At 47.4% G+C, this 23,937-nt stretch overlaps 1 protein-coding gene across 3 annotated transcripts in view; it reads right to left on the bottom strand.

Annotated features, from left to right (window-relative positions):
• Positions 1-23,937, bottom strand: part of slc18b1 (solute carrier family 18 member B1) — a 141,641-nt gene that overhangs the window by 92,321 nt on the left and 25,383 nt on the right. For 2 of the 3 annotated variants that reach the window (XM_072499757.1, XM_072499756.1), the window contains exons 2-4: positions 21,865-22,016; positions 19,909-20,004; positions 19,124-19,197 (exon numbers count right to left, since the gene is read on the bottom strand). In XM_072499757.1, coding sequence (XP_072355858.1) covers positions 19,124-19,197; positions 19,909-20,004; positions 21,865-22,016 — 322 coding nt within the window. The remainder of the gene's footprint in view (positions 1-19,123; positions 19,198-19,908; positions 20,005-21,864; positions 22,017-23,937) is intronic. The other variant, XM_072499758.1, reaches the window with a different exon arrangement.

The following is a 23,937-nucleotide window of genomic DNA, read 5'->3' as shown; positions in this document are numbered from 1 at the left end:
GTCGTAGGTTTGGAAGGTGCTGCCTGAGGAACCCTGGGGAGTTCCTGCAGTGCATATTGTAGATGTTACACATGGCTGCCATTGTTCATCGGTGGTGGAGGAATTGAATGTTTGTGGAAGGGGTCGCAACCAAGTGGGCTGCTTTGTCCTGGATAATGTCAAGCTTCTTGAGTGTTGTTGGAGCTGCACTCATCCAGACAAGCGGAGATTATAAAATTCCTGACTTATGCCTTGTTGATGGTAGACCAGCTTTGGGGGTCAGACGTGAATTACTCACCGCAATATTCCTAGCTTTTTACCTGCTCTTGGAGCCACAGCATTTATATGGGTAGTCCAGTTCAATTTATGGTCAACAGTATCCCCCAGGGGGTTGAAAGTGCAGGGATTCAGTGATGGTAATTCCTTTGAAAATCAAGGGCTGATCGTGAGACTTTCTCTTGTTGAAGATGGCCATTGCCTGACACTGGGCAGGGTTGTTACTTGCCCTTGTCCGCCCAAGCCTGGAAATTCTACAGGTCTTGCTGCATTTGGACAGAACTGTGAGACACTAAGGAGCTTGACATCTCCTCGGACAAGGAGTGTGTGGAACAGGATAATTCAAGGAGGTGAGGATTCAAATAAGCTATACCAGGGTGCCATCGCATACACGGATGTGAAAGATCTGCTCGGGACAAACTCATAGCTATAAGATTCCAGAAGGAATAAGGTGATGACAGATTTCCACGAGCAAAGTTCGCTTCAGCCTTCAATGCAGGGAACTTTCTCAGCTTGAACATTCACCTTCTCAGCATGAACATCTCATGAGAAGTCAGAAAACCCACAATGATCACAAAAGCAGCATTCATCATCTAACGAAGGGGGTCATCATTGGAAGGTATAGTAGCCTTAGCAACATGTGGCCGCTGTGGAATGTGATTACCCGTCCATGAGCACACATCCTTAAACAACTTCACATTTTACTGCATCCGGAGAACTCCATCTCAATGGGAGCACTTTAACTAAATGGGAACAGAGTCCCACAGCAAATGCATTTAGACGCGTGTTTCCCGGCACCCGCAGTGCCGAGAAACACCCCGCTATTTAACTACTCATCCCCGGTCAGATAGGAGGCCTCAGCAGGGAACATAGCCCCGTTTTCTGCACTGTGGAGCTCCGCTTGTTGGAATTCCTTGGTGTAGTGAGAGATTGGGACGCCATTTTTAAGCCCCAATGCAACCCGTGACCCCTCGCAAACACCCACGCAGAGCACACCGACCCGATTGCTGCTACGCGGAAAATGCCAGCTTGGCACCTTGACAATGCCAATCTGATACTCTATCAGTGCCCTTTCCATGCCAGTAATAGAATCACTTGGGCACCTAGGCAGTGCCAGGCTGTCACCCAGATGGCACTGCCAAAATGCCAAGGTGGCACCAGCAGTGCCAGGGTGCCGCCCTTCCCAGAGGGAAAGCACTTGGGGGGGCTCAGATTCCCTGGGAGATCCCCATGAGTGCCATTCCGCCTGGTCCCCATTTGTGGAGACCAGTACTGATCGGCACTCGCCCTAGGTCTCTGAGGCAAAGGGGATAGAGCCCAACGCTGCATGTGCCTCGGGAAACAGCATATTAAAGTGAGGATAGCAGTCTCTCTCTAACATGCCGATTTGCCAAAAAGTAATTCCTCCACAGTGGGCGAGATTCACATCACAATGTCACGTGAGATCGTGTTAGATCGGGCTCCAGGCCCTCCAGAGGACATCCGCTAAGGGCATCAAAGGCCACAAGGCATGGGAGGCAGCAAGCTGTCTCCACCTCTGATGTGCATCCTGGGACACATTTCCATTCTCCCGAGCTACAGATAGTTTACCCCTCTCTCGCACATGATACATGTGAAGCCTCTGTCACTTTAATCTTCACAGCAGGCCTGCCTCCACCACCACCCCCTGTTGCCCTCCGCTCACCCCACCCTACCCCCATGGTGCAGTGGTCCAAGAACAAACACCCCCGATACAGACCCTAATCCAAAGATGGGTGTGAGCGCACTGTCAGCAGTAAGACAAGAGTCAGACTTTACCAGAAACTGAGGCGCATCAGAGCTTTCCTTACAGTGAGTGAGCATCAATCACTCTCCTAAGTTGCAGGAAAGCATGCGTGTGAACATCAGTGCATGCATATTGGCGAGAACGTGAGTGCATAAAGAGTATAGACGTGAATGACTGCGTGTGCATACCAGTTAAAATGCGTCTGCAAGAGAGTGAGCAGCACAGACGACCAGAAAAGGTCAGGTCAACATGGGGCACAGCGGAAGGAGGAGAGAACACATCCCGCCCCTTCTCCAGCACTGGTAATTTGCCGGGGTCCAGGCCGTAGAATCGAGAAGGGTCGCAGCAGACAAGCACACAACTGTCAGGCAAAACTGCAATACACTGCCAACAGTGCAAAAACAACTCTCATACGATGAGCTTCTTGCTGATGCATAATTAAATGATCTAGAAAGCACCTTCCTACATTCCACCTCACAGCGGGAAACTCGCCGTTATTTCCTGCCCACTATTACACTTAAAATCAACATAACTGCTTCTCTCAATCACTGCCCTTCCTAGAAAACCATTCAATTCTTGTCCTATTGCACTTTGAGTGAAAAGCAATTTCCCTTTTTGCATATGAAGAAATGGCATGTCACTGAATACTTGCGGAGTGGGTCTCCAGCTTAGCCAAAATGGCACCAGAGCCCTACGTTCTGGAAATCCCATCCCCAAACTGGCACCAACCATTTTTGCCAAGGGGGTGGGGTGGAGGGGAGTGGGTTGCAATTTTCACAGAGGTAGCTGCACTCCAGTCACATGCGATAGTCAATACCCAGGTTTCTGAAATACGACTCATCGGCTTTCCACTTTTCAGAAGGTCTAAATGTACTGGAGCTCTTTAGAGAGGTAAGGGACCATTTTGGTATATCCAGGGACAGCCACGGTCAAGTACCCTTTGGGTTTGTTAAAAGTAGACATGAATGTGCATAAAGGGTGGATAAACTCATGAGCGTTGTCAAGGCATTTAAATCCCACTGGAACTGTCAAGCATCATTTCACATTTATTGAAGTTCAATGTTAATTTGCCACTTAAATGCAATGTCTGAAAGTTTTCTAAGATTGTCCTTTACTATGTTGGATTCTTCCTTAGTATTAGCTATACCCGCGGTGGCGACGTGGGTGGAGGTCACATGTTAGGTGGCTCCTGCTGGAGCTTTCATTTTTTTGGCCCTTTTCACCCAGGTTTGGGGGGAAATTTAATATGATCGGTCTTCAGAAAAGTGTCATTAGAGGATGTTGAAAACCCAATGCAAGAATACGCGACGAAAAGGAACGACCGCTAGTCCGCCTGAGAGCGGAGTTCAGTGCAGAGTTCTGTGGGAGGAAAGACGGCGAGTGCAAACTTTCCAGGTGGGGCTGCGCCCATTACAGTGGACACACTGGCCGAGGTGATGGCAGTGGTGTTTGAACGGCAGTTTGAGCAGCATGGGAAGGAGATAGTGGAAACGCTCAAACAGTTGGTGAAAAATACATTGGCCCTGATAAAGGAGGCTCTTGGAAAGACGTCGACAGCGGTGCAAGGAGGTGTTGAAGGGGTGGAGGAGGCATTGTTGCAGCAGTGACCAGCTCGCCTCAACAGGAGAGTAATAATGGGCTGAAGCCAAAGTGGAATTCCTGGAGAACAGGTCACGGCGGCAGAATCTGCAGATCGTGGGTCTGCGCAAGGGACTGGGAGGCCGGAGGTCAACAGAGTACTTCTCGGAGATGTTTGCTAAATTGTTGGGGGAGGAGGTGGGCACCTCCCTCTTTGAGCTGGATAGGGTTCATCGGTCGCTCCACCTGAAGCCAAAAGGTGAATGAGCCACCGAGAGCTGAGATAGTCTGTTTCCACAACTATCAGATGAAGGAGAAGGTGCGGAGATGGGCCAAGCAAAATCGAGAGGTGAGGTGGGAAGTCAGTGGTATTTGTATATACCAGGACATCATGGTGGAGCTGGTAAGACGGCGGGCAGCCTTTAACAGGGCGAAGGCGGTGCTTTATAAGAGTAGTGTGGGGTTCGGGGTGATCTACCCGGTGAAGTTGAGAGTTACGCACAACTCCAAGGACTATTACTTTGAGGTAGTGGAGGAAGCGGAGAGGTTCATGAGAGTTGAAGAATTGGGATTGAACTGAGTTTGGACTTTGTTTTTTGTATGTTGTGGTTGGGAGGGGATGGTTTTTGGATGTTCGGGTAATGTGTTGGTTTCTTTCTCCCCTTTTATTTGGAGCTCATGTTTGGTTGTTTAGACCGTGACCAATTTTTACAAATGTACCATAGAAAGCATGCTACCTGGCTGCATCCAGTCCATCACAAGAACCCACCTCCCATCCATTGACTCTGTCGACACCTCCTGCTGCCTTGGGAAAGCGAGCAGCATAATCAGCATATCCAGCTTACTCACTCTTCCAAAATTCTTCCATCGGGCAGGAGATACAAAAGTCTGAGATCACGCACGAACAGATTCAAAAACCGCTTCTTCCCCACAGTTACCAGACTCTTAAACAACCCTCTTATTGGTCTGATTAACACTACACCCCTGTATGCTTCATCTGATGCTTGTGTCAATGTATTTACATTGTGGATCTTGTGTTGCCCTATTACGTATTTTCTTTTCATGTATTAAATGATCTATTTGAGCAGCACGCAGAAAAATACTTTTCACTTGTTGCTAATTCGTACTGGAGACACCAATAATGTTGCTCTTTTAACTGGATACTGATATGACAGCTAGTAATGATGATACTGTTTTCAGAGTCGCCAGGTATCAAATTATACCACCAAAAGATTTTACCGGATATCGATCAAAATGAAATGAAAGACCAAACAACCAGTTAGTTAGTTCAAGTTCAATGATAGTTTATTTACACACAAGAATTACTTCGACATGCAACATAAAATACTCCAAGCTAAATTACACCTAACACTACAACAACCTGTACTTACCTTCAGGCACCCGGCTTTATGCAAAGGAACAAGGCCTTTGTTCGGATCTTGCGTGGCTGGGTCTGGAGAAGCGACTTTGTTTCTGCTGGGCTCTTCCATCTGGTAGCGATCATTGGTCTTGAACTTGTCTTCTGGTCGTGATGCTACACTTGGTTTTAGGCATAGGTCGGGGCCAAGAGAGACCGAGCGCCGGGTCCAAGAGAGACTGAACACATGGCAGTGTTTCTCTTTATCCATCTGGGGTTTCACGCTCTTTTGGGCGCTCCTTAGCTTTGGACCCAATAATGCTGGTTAGGACCTTCAATGAGACAAGGGAGGTGGGGGGGGGCTTTGCCCCGACGATGTCCCGGGCACTGATCTCCTTGATCCTGAAGCGGGACAAGGATCCCCTGCAGAGTGGGTCTTACAGGCCGATTTTGTTGTTAAATGTAGATGCCAAGGTGCTGGCGAAGGTCTTAGCCACGAGAATAGAGGATTGTGTGCCGCAGGTCACCCACGAAGACCAGACGGGGTTCGTGAAGGGGAGGCAGTTGAACACTAATGTGCGGAGGCTCCTGAATGTTATTATGATGTCGGCAAGGGAGGGGGAGGCGGAGATAGTGGTGGCGATGGACGCTGAGAAGGCCTTCGATAGGGTAGAGTGGGGGTACTTGTGGGAGGTGCTGAAGAGGTTCGGGTTTGTCAGGTGGATTAGGTTGTTGTACGAGGTCCCGATGGGGAGTGTGGCCACGAACAAGAGGAGGTCAGAGTATTTTCGGTTGCATCGAGGGACGAGGCAGGGGTGTCCCATGTCCCCCCTGCTCTTCACTATGGCACTGAGGGAGTCGAGGAACTGGAGGGGGTTGGTGCGGGGCGGGGAGGAGCATAGGGTGTCGCTCTATGCGGCCGACTTGCTGCTATATGTGGCGGACCCGGTGGGGGGAATGCCGGAGGTAATGAGGATCCTCGGAGTTCGGGGATTTCTCAGGGTACAAGCTCAACATGGGGAAGAGTGAGTTGTTCGTGGTTCACCCAGGGGACCAGGAGAGGGGGTTTGGCGAGCTCCCACTAAAAAGGGCGGAGAGGAGCTTCAGGTATTTGGGGGTAAAGGAGGCCAGGAGCTGGGGGGCCCTGCATAGAGTTAATTTCACGAGGCTGGTGGAGCAAATAGAGGTGGGACGCGTTGCCGCTGTCCCTGGCGGGTAGGGTGCAGTCAGTTAAGATGACGGTGCTCCCAAGGGTTTTGTTCCTGTTCGAGTGCCTCCCAATGTTTATCCCAAAGGCGTTCTTTAGGCGGGTCAACAGGAGCATAACGGGGTTTGTGTGGGCGCGAGGGACTCCGAGGATGAGAAGGGTGTTCCTGGAGCGGAGAAGGGATTGGGGGGGGGGGCTGGCACTGCCCAACCTCTGTGGGTACTACTGGGCCGCCAATGCGCCGATAGTGCGCAAGTGGGTGGAAGGGGAGGGGGCTGCATGGAAGAGGCTGGAGACGCTGGCAACGGCGCCGCTGCCGCTCCCTCCAATGAGGTATACCACGAGCCCGGTAGTGGCGGCTACCCTCAATCTGGGGGCAGTCGAGGCGGCACAGGGGGGTAGTTGGGGCCTCGGTGTAGACCCCAATACGGGGGAACCACCGGTTTGTCCCAGGGAGAATAGATGGAGGCTTTTCGGGGTGGCACAGGGCAGGGGTAAGAAGGTTGGGGGACCTGTTTGTGGACGAGAAATTCGCGAGCCTGGGTGAACTGGAAAAGAAGTACGGGCTTCCACCCCCGGGGAACACCTTCAGATATTTACAGGTAAGGGCTTTGCCAGGCGGCAAGTGGTGGAATTCCCATGGCTGCTGCCATGCACTGGACAGGACAGGGTGCTCTCGGGGGGGTGGGGGGGGGAGATCTCGGAAACTTACCAGGTGATGCAGGAGGAGGAGGCGGCCTCGGTGGTGGAGTTGAAAGGTTAAGTGGGTGGAGGAGTTGGGAGAGGAGATCGAGGAGGGGACATGGGCAGATGCCCTAGGGAGGGTGAACTCTTCCTCTTCGTGCGCGAGGCTCAGCCTCATACAGTTTAAGGTGCTGCACAGGGCACACATGACCGGGACAAGGATGAGCCGGTTCTTTGGGGGTGACGACAGGTGTGTTAGGTGCTCAGGGAGTCCAGCAAATCACACCCATATGTTCTGGGCATGCCCAGCGCAGGACGAAGTTTGGAAGGGCGTAGCGAGGACGGTGTCGAGGGTGGTAGGATCCAGGGTCAAACCGGGCTGGGGGCTCGCAATATTTGGGGTGGCAGGGGAGCCAGGAGTGCAGGAGGCAAAAGAGGTCGGTATTCTGGCCTTTCCGTCCCTGGTAGCCCGGCGAAGGATTCTTCTTCAGTGGAGGGATGAGAGGCCCCCAAGCGTGGAATCCTGGATCAGCGATATGGCGGGGTTTATTAAATTGGAGAGGGTGAAATTCGCCTTAAGGGGATCGGTACAAGGGTTCTTTAGGCGGTGGCAACCGTTCTTGGACTTTCTGGCAGAACGGTAGACAATGGTCAGCAGCAGCAGCAACCTGGGGGGAGGGGGGTTCTATTTTATTTTTGTTTATTTACCCTGGGGGATCTGAGGGGGTGTATATATTTGCTATGTTTGCTTTGTGTTAACTTGGGGTGGTAATTCATTATTTATGTATAGGGGGGAGGGGGGCATGGGGGTTCTTTTACTTTGTTCTGTATTTAATTCTATTGGGGGTTTTTTTTCATTCTGATGTTGATATTTTGTGAAAACCCTAATAAAATTTTTTTTTTTTTTTTTTAAAAAGGAACCGAAGGAGAGTGCTTGTACAAATGAGGCTAACTCAGGGATATTTTCAGTTGCATAGGGGAATGAGACAGGGGTGTCCCACGACTCCCCTCTTGTTTGCATGGTGATAGAGCCTGTGGCCATTGCACGGAGGTGTTCGGATAAGTGGAGGGGGATAGTGAGGGGGAGCATAAGGTGTCCCTCTATGCCGAAGACCTTTTGTTGTATATTTCTAACCCGGGTCCCATGGTGGAAAAAGGTGAGTGAGGTGCCAAGGAGGCCCGGCCAATCACACCTCCATGTTCTGGTCTTGCCCCAGACTTGCTGGGTATTGAACAGCCTTCTTCGAGGCAATGTCCAAAGTGGTGGGGATGAGGGTGGAGCCATGCCTGAAAGTAGCAGGTCTTCAGGGTATCAAACCAGCCAGATCTCTTCATGGGGAGGAGGGCGGACAGCCTTACCTTTGCCTCCCTGATCGCCCGCCGTAGAATCCTGCATGGTTGGCGATCACTTAAATCTGCAGACTGGCTGTCCGACCGATCAGAATTTCTCCAAATGGGGGGGGACTGCCAATTTGTGTGGCGACTACTCACTTCAGGTACCTGGGATGTGCAGGTGGCTCGAGATTGGGTCCAGCACAGTACATTGAATTTTACAAGCCTGGTGGGTAGGGTCCAAGGCAGATTTGTTGAGATGGGACAGCCTCTCCCTCTCAGTAGCAGGTGGGTACAGGTGGTAAAGATGAATATCTTGCCACCATTTTTATTTTTATTCCAGTGTTTACCGGTCTTAGTGTATTTTATAGGGGTTGATTTTTTTCATTTGTCTGGGCAGGTAAGGTAGTGAGGATTTGGAAGACAATGTTTCAGAGACGGCGACAGTCAGGGGGTTTGGTTCTTCCAAATCTGTTGTATCACTATTGGTGGTGAACGCCAACATGGGGTTGGGATAGGGAGCTGGAGGCAATCTGGGTGAGGATGGGGGCATATTTGGGGTGTCGGACTTGCAGGGGCTGTAAATGGGAGTGAGGCAGATGTTTTAGCCTTCGCCTTATTGATGTGGGTGTGGGTGTGGCTGGGGTGGAAGTCAGCTTCTCCACCCTGTGCCTCAGTATGGCTGGGGGACTTGATGTAGTTCCTGTATTTGGAGAAGGTTACATTTTTTGAGTTAATGGAGCGGTTCCACAAGAGATGGAGTCTATTTATTCTACACTTCTGTGTACCCGAACAGGTGCCGGAGTGTGGCAACCAGGGGATTTTCACAATAATTTCATTGCAAGCCTACTTGTGACACTAATACAGATTATTATTATTATAAAGAGCTGGTTACCGTCAGCTGCAAAGGGGATGGGGTTGGGGGGTTCTTTGAGTTATTGGGGAATCGGTTGGTGGAGTGGGCGGGGGTCACTTTTGTTATGACATTTGCATTGTTTTGGTTCATGTATAAAAAATTTAAATGTTAAAACCGAATGAAAATATTTTCAAAAAAAAGTATCACCTTGCCAGTTTTAAACCATCTGCAAATTTTGATATTGCAGTTACTTGTTGCAAAGTCAAAATCATCAATATAAATTATGAGTAACAGTGATGGCACTGATCCTTGTGGAACACCACTCTTAGATTTCCTCTAATCTGAATAGTCATTCTTTACCCTGCTTTTCAGGTTTTTAAAATGTTTAATTTGCCAATCGTTCAGTTATTTTGTATCCTGCCTCCACATGTTCTAACCTGCATTAAAGAACCAATACTAAAGTGACTAATAAATTAAGATTAATAGATTACTGCCAAACAATCTCTCTGGAACTGAAAATTAACTTTTACATGTGCAGTGCCATATTCCTTCAGATTTTAGTTATCACTTGGAATTTAAAAAAAATTAATAATGTTGAAATATTTTCCTTCCGTCTCTCGTTTCTCTTAATTCAATTACTCTTTCCTTCTTTTCATTTCACTTTCTGTATTTGAACTTGCATCGAATTAAAGCTGACTTTTTTTTTTAAGATTCTGCATATTTCAGTGAATATTTTTCATTCTGATTTGTTGGAATTTGCTGGGCGCAAGACCTTTCTCTGTGCACCTGCATGGTGTTAAAATAAATAAAACATAACGCAATAAAAAAATCCCACCGGCCCTGGCCATCACCCTCACGTTCTATGCCAACCCATACCCCCACACACTCCTGGCACCTCAAACCTCTTATGCCGACCCATGCCCCCACCACACATTGCCCCATATCTTCCAATTCAGCCGATGCCCCTCTACCCACCACACATTTACCCGTACCCTTGTGCCCCATATTCCCTCTGCCAACTTAGTGTCAATTCATGCCCTCAAACCATCACCCTTTGCCCTTGCCCCTTCATCGGTACCCTTGGACAGTTTGACACTTCTTGGACAGCATTGACAGCTCTTTAATATTCCAAAATTCCCTGGATGGGGGAAAGGTTTCAGTGGATTGGGAAATGCCCTTATTCAAAAAGGGGGGAGGCAGAAAATAGGGAACTACAGACTAGTTGGCTTAACATCTGTCATTGGGAAATTGTTAGAATCCATTACTAAGGAAGTAATAACAGGGCATTTAGAAAGTCAAAATGCAATCCAGCAGAGTCAGCATGGTTTTAGAAATGGTAAATCGCATTTGACTAATTTGTTAGAGTTTTTCGAAGATGTAACAAGCCAAATGGATAATGGGGATCATGTAGATGTATTATATCTAGACTTCCAGAAGTAATTTGATAAGGTATCACACAAAAGGTTAATATGCAAGGTAAGATCACATGGGATTAGGGGTAATTTATTAGCTTGGATAGAAGACTGGCTAACCGACAGAAGGCAGAGAGTCGGGATAAATGGATCTTTTTCTGATTGGCAGGGTGTAACTAGAGGGATGCCACAGAGTTTGGCCCTCATGTACCAACTGTTTACAATATATATTAATGACTTGGATGCAGGAACATGACTTGGATGCAGGAACAAAAGGTACTATAACCAACTTTGCAGATGCCACTAAAATAGGTGTGATAGTAAGCTGCAATGAGGAAATAAGATATTTACAAATGGTTATAGATAGGTTAGGTGAGTGGGCCAAAATTTGGCAGATGGAGTTTAAGTGCGAGGTTATCCATTTTGGTTGGAAAAATGGAAAGGCAATTTATTATCTAACTGGAGAGAAACTTCAGAGTGCTTTGGTGCAGAGGGAACTGGGTGTCTTCCTGCATGAATCACAGAAAACTAGCATGCAGGTGCAGCAGATAATAAGGAAGGCAAATAAAATTTTGGCCTTTATAGCAAAAGGAAGAGAGTATAGAAGTAGGGAAGTGTTGCTGCAACTGTACACAGCATTGTGAGATCCCACCTGGAGTACGTGTACAGTTTTGGTCCCCTTATTTGAGGAGGGATGTAGTTGTATTAGAGGAAGTGCAGAGGAGGTTCACTAGATTGATTCCAGAGGCGAGGGGTTTGTCTTATGAAGAGAGATTGAGCAGTTTAGAAGAATGAGAGGAGATCTAATTGAGGTATATAAGATGCCAAAAAGTATTAACAAAGTAGAATGAGAGTAGTTGTTTCTTCTTGTGGGGCAATCTAGGACAAGCGGTCATAGTTTTAGGATAGGTAGCAGATTTAAAACAGAGATGACGAGAAATTACTTCTCTCAAAGGGTCGTGAATCTATGGACTTCACTACCCCAGAGTGCGGTTAATGACAGGATGTTGAGTAAATTTGAGGAGATGGACAGGTTATTAATTAGTAATCGGTTGAGGGGTTATGGAGAACGGGCAGGAAAGTGGAATTGAGGCTTAGATGACATCAGTCATGATCATATTGAATGGCGGAGAGGCTCGAGGGGCTGAATTATTTAATCCTGCATCTAGATCCCAGAATCACACAATAATACTCTAGAAGAGGCCCTTTAACCCATTGAGTCTGCACCAATACATGAAAGGCTGCCCACCTAATCCCACTTGTCAGCACTTGGCCCATAGCCATGTTATGGCATGCCAAATACTCATCCAGGTACTTTTTAAAGGATGAGGCATCCCGCCTCTACCACCCTCCCAGGCAGTGCATTCCAGACCATCGCCACCCTCTGATTTTCCTCAAATCCTCTCCAAACCTCTCACCCCTCATTTTGAACTTATGTCCCCTCGTAACCGATCCTTCAACTAAGGGGAACAGCTGTTCCCTATCCGCCCTGATCATGCCTCTCATAATCTTGTACACCTCTATCGGGTCATCTCAGTCTTTTCTGCTCCAGAGAAAACAACCCAAACCTATCCAACCTCTCTTCCTAGCTTAAATGCTCCATCCCAGGCAACATTCTGGTGGATCTTCTTTGCAACCCCTCCAGTGCAAATACATCCTTCCTATAATGAGGCGACCAGAATGGCGCACAGTACTCCAGCTGTGGCCTCACCAAAGTTCTATGCAGCTCCATCATGACCTCCCTGCTTTTGTAATCTATGCCCTGATTGATAAAAGCGAGTGTCCCATGTGCCTTTTTCACCACCCTATTAAAAAGCATTTCTGCATTCAGAGATCTACAGACAAACACGCCAAGGTCCCTTTGTTCTTTGGAACTTCCCAGTGTCAGATATTTCATAGTATACTTCCTTGTTAAATTGCTCCTTCCAAAGTGTATCACCTCATATTTTTCAGGGTTAAATTCCATCTGCCACTTATTCGCCGATTTGATCATCCCATCTATATCTTCCTGTAACCCAAGACACTCAAACCCACTGTTGACCACCTGGCCAATCTTTGTGTCATCCACAAACGTACTGATCCTACCCCCACATAGTCATCTATGTCACTGATATGAATGACAAACAATAGGGGGCCCAGCTGTTGGCTTCTTTATTCTATGTGAACCACAAGCTGTTTCTTATGTCGACCGAATGACCAAACAACTAGTGTATTAGTTCAAAGACAGTTTATTAATAACACAAGACCTATTTCTATATGCAATAATACACACGACTACGCACTAAACTAGACCTAATAACTAAGATGACCTTCACTTAACATAGGGTAACCGGCTCTGTGCGAGATAAGGCCTTTATCTGTGTCCACGTGGTTGGAAATCTTCAGGTTCGTCTTGGCTGGGCTCGTCCTTCATGTAGCGATCGCGGGTCCTTGAACTTGGCTGGTTGATATGCTGCAGTTGGTCGCACACAGGCCGGTCCAAAAGAGGCCGATCCATAGTGCACAGGGCTTATCCTTCTTCTCTTTCGCGCTCTTTTGGGCGGTCCTATCTCCAGCTGCAATGGATCGATGGGGCTTCGATCACCCTCATTGATCCTGACCAATTAGGGGGCGGATACCTCCGTGGCTGGGCGGGTCCTAGCTATCATTGTCCTACGCACGTAGGCCTTTCCAAATAAGGGGAAGTGGTGCCGGTTAGTCTGCTACTGTTGTAACTCCTTGATTCAAACTCTATTGTCCTGGGGGAAATGGTGATTGACTCTTAATGGATACAAGTTTTGGTCAGGTCTGGTTTCTTTGCACAATACACAGAGGCTGTGTACCTGTCTGTGTCCAAGCTGACCACAATTCCCATGGTCTTTTGCAGGTGGCCATTTTAGATGGCTACATAGCACAGATCCCTGTGGCATGCCGCTGGACATTGGCTTCCAGACACTAAAGCAGCCATCCATCATCACCCTCGGTCTCCTACCCCTAAACCAATTATGAATCCACGTTATCAAATCACCCTGTATCCCATTTGCCTTCTTAATAAGTCTCCCATGTGGGATCTTGTCAAAGGCTTTGCTGAAATCCATGTAAACTACATCAACTGCACTACCCTCATCTATACACTTGGTTACATGCTCAAAAAATTCAATCAAATATGTTAGGTATGACCTCCCTCTGTCAAAGCCATGCTGACTATCCCTGATCAAACCTTGCCTCTCCAAGTGGAGATAGATCCTCTCCTTCAGAATCTTCTCCAGTAGTTTCCCAACCATCAATGTTGGGACTCACTGGTCTGTAGTTTCCTGGTTTGGCTCTATAACTTTTCTTAAATAGTGGGACCACATTAGCTGTTCTCCAGTCCTCTGCCACCTCTCCAATGGTCAGAGAGGAATTAAAAATTGGGGTCAGAGCCCTAGCAATCTCCTCCCACGCCTCCCACGCAGCCTGGGACACAATCTCTGGGCTGGAGATTTGTCCACTTTTAAGCCCGCCAATACCTCCAATACCCATGACAATTTGCTCAAGAAACTCACAATCTCTCTCCCAGAGTTCCACAACTACCTCCTCATTTTCTGGAGTGAAGACAGATGTGAAAAATGCGTTCAACACCCTACCATTGTCCTCTGGCTTCTCCCACAGATTTCCCCCTTGGTCCTTATAGAATTGATATACTTATAGAATATCTTGGGATTTTCCCTTCTTTTATCAGCCAGAGCTTTTTCATATCCCCTCTTTGCTCTCCTAATTGATTTCTTAAGCTCCATCCTGCACTTTCTGTACTCTGCTGATGCCTCTGCAGACTTGCTCCCATACTTGTTAACAGCCTCTTCTCATTGTATCCTCAATGTCTCTGGTCATTCATGGTTCTATGGGTTTATCACACCTTCCTATTACCCTAGAGGGAACATGTTGGGCCTGTACCCTCCCCACTTCATCTTTGAATGCCCCCCAATGCTCTTCTGCAGGTTTCTCCACAAGTAATTCTTTCCATTCAGACCCTGCCTTATTTTGTTAAAATCTACTCTCCCCCAGTCCAAAAACTTTTTTTGCAACTTGTCTATTTCTTTGTCCATAACAAATTTAAATTGAACCGTCACTATCACTAAAATGCTCCCCCACCAACACATCAACCACCTGTCCAGCTTCATTCCGCAGAATTAGGTCCAGCATTGCAGCATCCCTTGTTGGATCATCTGCATAAAAAGTTATCCTGTATACATTTTAGGAACTCTTCTCTATCTAGGCCCTCAACATGATGGCTATTCCAATTAATTTTGGGAGGTTGAAATCACCTAATATAATTACCTTCTTATTATTTTTACACCCCTCTGTGAATTGCGCACATATTTGCTCAATTATCTGGGGGTCTTTAATAAATTTGTTGTGTTCCTAACAGTTCTTTGACAGCTGTAGAGTTCTTCAACAGCTTGACAGTTGCTCTGCATTTGTGCATTGGACTTTGATAATCATATTTACTTTTATCAATCGCAGAGAGCGCCCTGCCTCCCCCAAAGGGGGCCCCGTTTCCCCCGAAGAGTGGCGTACCTCCACTATAGTCGTTACAAAGGAGTAACATAGCTCTCCAAAAGAGTGCCCTGACTATCCAGCGAATCAATCAAGTTCAAACCTCCTCTTACTTGTTCCAATCTACACACTTGAGTTGTCATACATCGGACCTCCCAAAATCCCACTTCAACGAAGGCAGCAGGTGATTTAAATGGCAAATTGCGCATGAGCAAACCGTAGCCTGACTCCAGTCTCGTGCCCTGCACAAATTGGAAATGGGTGTTCAGGGATGGGACCTGGATACCTTGTCGATTTTCGCCACAATGGAGAGCCTCTCAGTCATGGCGAATATTCAGGTCTCAGAGAAACATAGATGTACTGAGAAAAATCCTTATCAGGATCTTTGTGAACCAATATTTACATCAAGGAATTTTGCCTCTTTCAAATATGAGTAAATAGGATTTGGGTTCTCAACATCGTTGAAGAAAACATCAGTTTGGACAAATCCCACTTCTTGAACTTTAAGAGTTCTGTTTGTTAATTCAGTGTTTGTAACTGCATGCCAACTCCTTTTCACTGTGCAGTTTACTGAAGTGAGTTGAAAAGTTGTTTGGAGAGTGTGGTAGTCACCACTGATTGTATAATAGTTGTTATTAGAGGTAATATGGTAAGGCTCCTGTACTCCAGGTACGGGGGTAGATCCCTGCCTGCTGGCTCCGGCCAGTAGGCAGAGTATAAATGTGTGTGTACATTGAGCTGCTCCCATTCTGTTGCAGCTGCAGGAGGCCACACATCTCTGCTTAATAAAGCCTCGATTACTCTCGTCTCGTCGTAATTGATAGTGCATCAATTTATTAAGCAGAGATATTACAACAATGGAACTACGCATCAAGCCAGATCGCCTACAGCTGCACCCGCAAGCAGCCAACGCCACTTCAGCCTTCAACCACTGGCTAGCTTGCTTCAAAAGCCTCCTCGGATCAGCGACTGAACAATCCTCGGACGCACAGAAGCTCCAGATTCTCTACTAACGGGTGAGCTCCGAGATTTTCCCCCTTATCCGGGATGCGCCCACTTACCCTGAAGCTATGGAGCTTCTGAAAGGACACTATATCCGGCCGATCAACAAACTCTACACCAGGCACCTCCTGTCCACGAGGCAGCAACTCCCCGGTGAGTGATTAGACGATTTCCGGCGTGCCCTGCACATCCTGGCGAGGAACAGCGATTGCCAGGCAGTTTCGGCTGCTGAACATACAGAACTCTTAATCAGGGACGCTTTTGTTACGGCATGGGGTCGGCATACATCCGCCAGTGCTTATTAGAAGGGGGTACGCTCGACCTCGCAACTTGCTAACGGTAGCCTCCCGTAACGTACAGTCGTAAGCCCCCGACTTCACGGCGCCCTCATGGACATCATAGGCCCCATCAGCGGCCGCCCCCAGCCAACCCTAAGCACTTGGCGGTCAGCGTTAAAGATGGCGGCGACCACGGGCCGCATGTGGTCTGCGGGACGAAAATGACGGCGCCCACGGGTCGCACGAGGGGGGTGCAGGAACACTGGGCCTAGATACAGCAGCGATCGACCAGGCCTGGCACACAGCAGCGAAATGTCCCTTCTTCCCGCAGATCTTGCAGATTAATCTGCCTACCACCAGCTCCCCATCCGCAAGGCGGACCGCCAATACACTGCGTTCAAAGCAGACGGCCGTCTTTACCACTTCCTTAGGGTTCCTTTCGGCGTCACTAACGGGGTCTCGGTCTTCCAACGTGAGATGGACCGAATGGTTGGTCGGTACGGACTGCGGGCCACCTTCCCGTACCTAGACAACGTCACCATCTGCGGCCACGATCAGCAGGAACACGACGCTAACCTCTTCAAATTTCTCCACACCGCTAAACTCCTTAACCTCACGTACAATAAGGAGAAGTGCGTGTTCCGCACCAACCGCTTCGCCATCCTTGGCTATGTTGTGGAAAATGGAGTTCTAGGGCCCAACCCCGACCGCATGCGCCCCCTCATGGAACTCCCCCTTCCCCACTGCCCCAAAGCCCTCAAACGATGCCTGGGGTTTTTCTCCTATTATGCCCAGTGGGTCCCTAACTATGTGGACAAGGCCCGCCCACTCATCCACTCCACAGTTTTTCCCCGGACGGCTGAGGCCCGCCAGGCCTTTAACCACATCAAGGCAGACATCGCCAATGCATGCGGTCGACGAGACCCTCCCCTTTCGGGTCGAGAGCAATGCATCGGACGGCGCTCTGGCCGCCACCCTCAACAAGGCAGGCAGACCCGTGACATTCATTTCCCTCCATGCCTCCGAAATTCAGCACTCCTCTGTCGAAAAGGAGGCCAAAGCCATCGTGGAAGATGTGTGGCATTGGAGACATTACCTTGCCGGCAGGAGATTCACTCTCCTCACTGACCAATGGTCGGTTGCCTTCATGTTTAATAATACACAGCTGGGCAAAATCAAAAATGATAAAATTTTAAGGTGGAGGATCGAGCTCTCCACCTACAAAATATAGAGATTTTGTATCGCCCCGGGAATCTCAACGAGCACCCTGATACCCTATGCCGAGGTACATGTGCCAGCGCACAAGTGGACCGACTCCGGGCCCTACACAATGGTCTCTGTCACCCAGGGGTCACCCGGTTCTTTCACTTCATAAAGGCCCGCACCCTGCCCTACTCCATTGCGGAGGTCAGGGCTGTCACCAGAGACTGCCAGGTCTGCTCGGAGTGCAAACCGCACTTCTACAGGCCAGACCGAGCGCACCTGGTGAAGGCCTCCCGCCCCTTTGAATGCCTCAGCGTGGACTTCAAAGGGCCCCCTCCCCTCCACCGACCGAAACACGTACTTCCTGAACGTGGTCGATGAATACTCCAGATTCCCCTTCGCCATCCCATGCCCCGATATGACGTCTGCCACGGTCATTAAAGCATTCAACAGCATCTTTGCCCTGTTCGGTTTCCCCGCTTACGTCCACAGCAACCGGGGATCCTCCTTTATGAGTGATGAGCTGCGTCAGTTCCTGCTCGGCAACGGCATCGCCTCGAGCAGGTCGACCAGCTACAACGCCCGGGGAAACAGGCAGGTGGAGAGGGAGAATGGGAAGGTCTGGAAGGCCGTCCTGCTGGCCCTGCGGTCTAAAAATCTCCAGGTCTCCCGCTGGCAGGGGGTCCTCCCCGACGCGCTCCACTCCATCTGATCACTACTCTGCACTGCGACTAATGAAACCCCCCATGAACGTCTCCTCGCCTTCCCCAGGAAGTCCACCTCCGGGGTCTCGCTCCCAACGTGGCTGGCAGTTCCAGGACCCGTTCCCCTCCGCAAACATGTGCGGATCCACAAGGCAGACCCTTTGGTCGAAAGGGTACAACTACTTCATGCGAACCCGCAGTATTGCTACCCGACGGCCGCCAGGACACAATCTCCCTCAGGGACCTGGCACCAGCTGGATCCCCACCCACGGCCCACCACCACACTACCTACCCCCCCCCCCCCCCTCCCCCCACCCCCGAATGTCCCGGTGCCACTCCCCCTCCCCCAGCGCACCTCACTACAGCTCCCGCCCCAGGACGATCCGTCCTCCACTGGTTCCACCCGGGGATGAAGATGAGGACAACACGCTCCCGAAGTCACAGGCGACCAAGTTGGCGCCTGCATCACCACCGGGACCGAGGTGCTCACAGTGGAGGACCAAGGCACCCGACCGGCTGAATTTGTAAATTTTCACCAGACTGTAAACTTAAAATTTTCACATCTGTAAATCCCCTCCCCCCCCGGACTCCTTTTTATCAGGGGGTGAATGTGGAATGTGGTAGTCACCACTGATTGTATAATAGTTGTTATTAGAGGTAATGCAGTAAGGCTCCTGTAATAGAGGTACGGGGATGGATCCCTGCCTGCTGGCTCCGCCCAGTAGGCGGCGTATAAATGTGTGTGCACACCGAGCTGCTCCCATTCTGGGAGCAGCTGCAGGAGGCCACACATCTCTGCTTAATGAAGCCTCGATTACTCTCTACTCTTGTCTCGTCGTAATTGATAGTGCATCAGAAAGCGCCGCACACACACATGCAAAAACCACCACAACCTAAATCCCAACTTCCACATTCAACAGCAAAGGACTGGATTGCAAGTAAAAACAACTATACAAATTCCAATGGATAGCTTACCCAAAAAGGATAGTACACCAGCCAGAAATAGACAACCCAACCAGAAACATGAACTTGGCTCCAATTTGCACAATCTGAATAAAAATGAAACAATAGGCATTTTAAACAGTCAACAAAGCATCCGGTTGGAATTCTCTTTTCCTGCTGGCAGCACGTCTCCGCCTGCAGGTTTCCCAGAGGTGTGGGATGGGTTCAATGGGAAATCACATTGACACGTGGCGGGAGTAGCGAGTCCCGTCAACAGCGAACGGCGCGCCGCCGAGAAACACGCGGCTGGGGGGACCGGAGAATCCAGCCCTACATCTCATCATGGTTATATGGAATATACACTTATACATATGATTACATCATAAGGAGCTTTCAATCAATTGTGCTGGGCTATAATAATTAAAAAACATAAAACATAAGTAGAGGCCCAATGTTTAAAATGTCCACACTCAAAACGCGCTAAAAAGCCTTTCAAAATTGCCAGGTATTAAATATGTATATTTTGTGCAGGAACAACTGTGCCTATTGCCCTCACGAAGGTCAACCTTAAAAGCTTATGGAGAATCCTCAAATTTGGCTGCCCTCGGAAATTGTTTCCCATCCTCTGCCTACTCCATGATGGCATGCATGCCATGATCTCCACCAATGGAACAGCTGTCTATCCTTCATCTAGAAACTGTTGTAATGAACTGATTTAATAAAATAGACTTTGCTTTCCTATCATGAAAAATGTATTGTCATTTAGCTACTGGCTAAAATATTGTAAGAAAACATAAATATTAAAATCTTATACTTACATATTTTCCCAATATCAGTGAAAATAGAAGTTCGATTAAAGCAAAACACCCAAAAATCATTCCAACAATAGAAGCACTGGCTCCTTTCTTTTCTGCCTATAAAGAGAATATACAATAAATATACAATATACAATTATTAATAAGCTGCTTACAGATAAAAGCATTTGGTATCCAGACTTGGAACCTTTTCTTTCGCCCACAAGATGCCATTTGGCAATATGATCTGCAGATTTGGTGGGAAGTGAGTTTCTCGGCACGGACTGCAGGATCAAGCTCTGTGCAGCACCTTTCTCAAGTACTTCAAAACCGTTGTACTGTTTGACTTCTTGTTTGATAACCAGTCTTGAATAAGCCAAATTTCCTCTCACTACGCACTGGAAAAATCACCTTCAATGCATACTCTAAACTCTGAGCACTTGCTACTGACTCCTTAGCCATCATCTCAGCCTGAATTCAGATTGCTCATTATCTCTACATCTTATTCATTCCCAAGCTGACTCACCGTTTTCTCCACCAAAACTGCCTGCCTCCATCTCTAATCATGGAATCATAAAATTTACAGTGCAGAAGAGGCCCATTGAGTCTGCACCAGCCCTTGGAAAGAGCACCCTACTTTAAGCCTCTACCCTATCCCCGTAACCCCACCTAACGTTTTGGACACTAAGGGGCAATTTAGAATAACCAATCTACCTAACCTACATATCTTTGGACTGTGGGAGGAAACCAGAGCACCCGGAGGAAACCCACACAGACAAGCGGAGAAAGTGCAAACTCCACACAGTCACACGAAGCCGGAATTGAACCGGGGACCCTAGAGCTGTGAGGCAGCAGTGCTAACCACTGTGCCATCCTAATGATCCCTATCTGCGACTAAAACACTAATTCATGCTGGTTAACTCCAGACTCTCCTGGATATTATCCTTCTAAACTTTGGCACATCAAAAACCTGTATCTTATTCTGTATCAAGCCCGATTCGACCAATTCCCCTACCCCCGCAACATACCTAGGCCCCAAATTCACTCCACCTCCCTCTCCTCCTTTAAGACCCTCCTAAAAATCTGTCTCTTTGACCAAGTATTTGTCAACCCCTCCTCATATCTCCACCGTAGGCCCTGTATGTTATTTTTCTAATGCATCAGTGAATTGTTTTGGAACATTTTTCTAAATTAAAACATCTCTATGTAAATGCAAATAGCTGATACTAAAAATCTATTAGATAATATCAGTAGAATCATAGAATTTACAGTGCAGAAGGAGGCCATTTGGCCCATCGAGTCTGCACCGGCTCTTGGAAAGAGCACCCTACCCAAGGTCTACACCTCCACCCTATCCCCATAACTCAGGAACCCCACCCAACACTAAGGGCAATTTTGGACACTATGGGCAATTTAGCATGGCCAATCCACCTAACCCGCACATCTTTGGACTGTGGGAGGAAACCGGAGCACCCGGACGAAACCCACGCACAAACGGGGAGGATGTGCAGACTCCGCACAGACAGTGACCCAAGCCGGAATCGAACCGGAGACCCTGGAGCTGTGAAGCATTTGTGCTATCCACAACGCTACCATGCTGCCTGTAGGTTATTGAAATGTAGGTTATTGTTGCATTCCAATAGACTAGTTAAAACAGTGTGGAAATAGTACACTTACTACAATCTAAGGAGTACCTGTTAGGGATACTAAATTATATACACCAGGGAGAAACCATCGATGAAGAGCATTATTAAATGTATTATTTGTATCAAGTGTTGACCAACAATTTGCTAATCAAACACATTCCATGACTGTAATATCCTTTAATAGTAAAAATCGCTAAATATATCCGTCAAATATTTAATGAAACAGTAGTTATCAAACCACTGAGAATTGCAAAATGCTTGAATTAAACTTTCAAGGATGGCTTTGAAAAATATATATCTATTAACTAAACACAAGACAAGGAATGTTTATTACCTCTTTTGGAAAGAAAGGTCCCAAACTTGAATAACAAATCATAGAACTAAAGTTCAGCGATGCTGCAGACACTAGTGTGAAAATTTGATTCCTTGTCCATTTCTGCGATTCGTTTCTCGAATTTTCATTTTGATCATCTGAAACTGTCACAACTTTAAGACAAGAGGCAAACATCAATTTTCAGAAGCTATACAACATTAATGCCCCCTTACAGGAGAATAAGGTTTTTTTCCCCCCTCATTGTACTCCATTTTCCAGATCTTTGCCCATTCAATTAACCTATCTATGGCCTGAAGTAGTCTTTGCTATGACCTCCACAACCACCCCCCCCCAGGTTGGTCACAACAACATGAATATATATTTTTTAAGTCCCAATATCTATGGTGTAAAAGGAGCCAATTTAACCAGACTTTCTTGAGCTCATTAATTACTGAATGCAAGAAAATGCTAAAATACATGTATATAAATTCATACAGATTAGAAGTGAAAATTGACTCCAAAGTAATAGAGTCATAGATGTTTACAGCATGGAAATAGTCCCTTCAGCCAGCTTGCCCAAGCCGCCCAGTTTTCAATCACTAAGCTAGACCCACTCGCCCTCATTTGACCCATATTCCTCTATACCCACCCTGCCCATGTAACTGCTCAACTGCTTTTTAAAAGACAAAATTGTGCCCAACTCTGGCAGTTTGTTCCAGATGCTCACCACCCTCTGTGTGAATAAATTTCCCTCTGGGCTCTTTTCTACATCTCCCCTCTCACATTAAACCTATGCCTTCTAATTCTAGACCCCTCTACCTTTGGGAAAAGATGTCGACTATTCACCTTATCTATGCTCCTCATTATTTTATAGACCTCTATAAGATCACCCCTAAGCCTCTATGCTCCAGGGAAAAAGGTCCTAGCCTATCCAGCTTCTCCTTATAGCTCAGACCATCAAGTCCTGGTAGCATCCTCGTAAATTTCTTCTGCACTCTTTCTAGTTCAACAATATCCTTTCTATAATAGGGTGACCAGAACTGAACACAGTATTCCATGTGTGGTCTTACCAATCTCTTGTACAACTTCAACAAGACGTCCCAACTTCTATATTCAATATTCTGACCAATAAAACTTAGCATGCTGAATGCGCTTCTTTACAAAGACCATTGAATTAACCCAGTCTGTGAGGACTTCATTACGCTTAATGACACCAAAGGCAGTCATTCTCTCAAGCTCTGCCTTTAGTTTATCCATTAATGTCTCGGCGCATGAATCACAGGCTTCGCATCTTCTTTTATTGAACCTTGTAGATGTATAGTGACATACTAAAAACGTGGAAAATTTCTGGGAAATCATTCAGAATGGAGTCTCCTGAAGGATGAGGGCCTGTTGCAGCACTGTCTGAACTACAGACTCGTCAGACTAGCTGCAGCTCCTCAGAAGCCTCAATTCCAATTAAAGACTCGCTGTCCGTCGCCACCACAGAAAATTTCAACTTGTGAATTTTGTTTTTCACATCAACCTCAAACTCACGCTTCTAACAACGAGATTTTGTTCCCATTGTAATCCCTTAATAATACCGCTCTGGTAACTATTTTTGGTTCAAATCGCAGCCTTTTTTTAAAAACATAGGACAGGTTAATGAGGTTGGCCCTCACACCAGTGTCAAGCTTGACTGTTATCACTGTGCCATTTATTTTAGTGGCACTGTCCATTTATTTTTATGATTATCTGCCTTCAATTCACTATTGCTACAGATTGGTACAAATACATTGTTATTTGGTATGAGCTGAGTCTCCCTGTCCGCGCTGGAGATCATGTCTACAAAGAATGTGTCCCCTGGGCACACTTCATCAATAGCGCTGATACTCTTTGCTTGTTCAGGCCTTCTTCTTGAATAACATTGGATTGCAAAATGATTTCTGCCATTGCAGTTGGCACATGTTTCTCCATAAGGAGGGCATTGCTGTTTGCTGCAGATTATCATAGATTATCATAGAATTTACAGTGCAGAAGGAGGCCATTCAGCCCATCGAGTCTGCACCGGCTCTTGGAAAGAGCACCTTACCCAAGGTCAACACCTCCACCCTA

Source organism: Scyliorhinus torazame, chromosome 4 (assembly GCF_047496885.1).
Source record: "Scyliorhinus torazame isolate Kashiwa2021f chromosome 4, sScyTor2.1, whole genome shotgun sequence".
Classification (NCBI taxonomy): domain Eukaryota; kingdom Metazoa; phylum Chordata; class Chondrichthyes; order Carcharhiniformes; family Scyliorhinidae; genus Scyliorhinus; species Scyliorhinus torazame.
The sequence above is the reverse complement of the archived record's forward strand: the minus strand, read 5'-3'. Positions and strand labels throughout refer to the sequence as shown.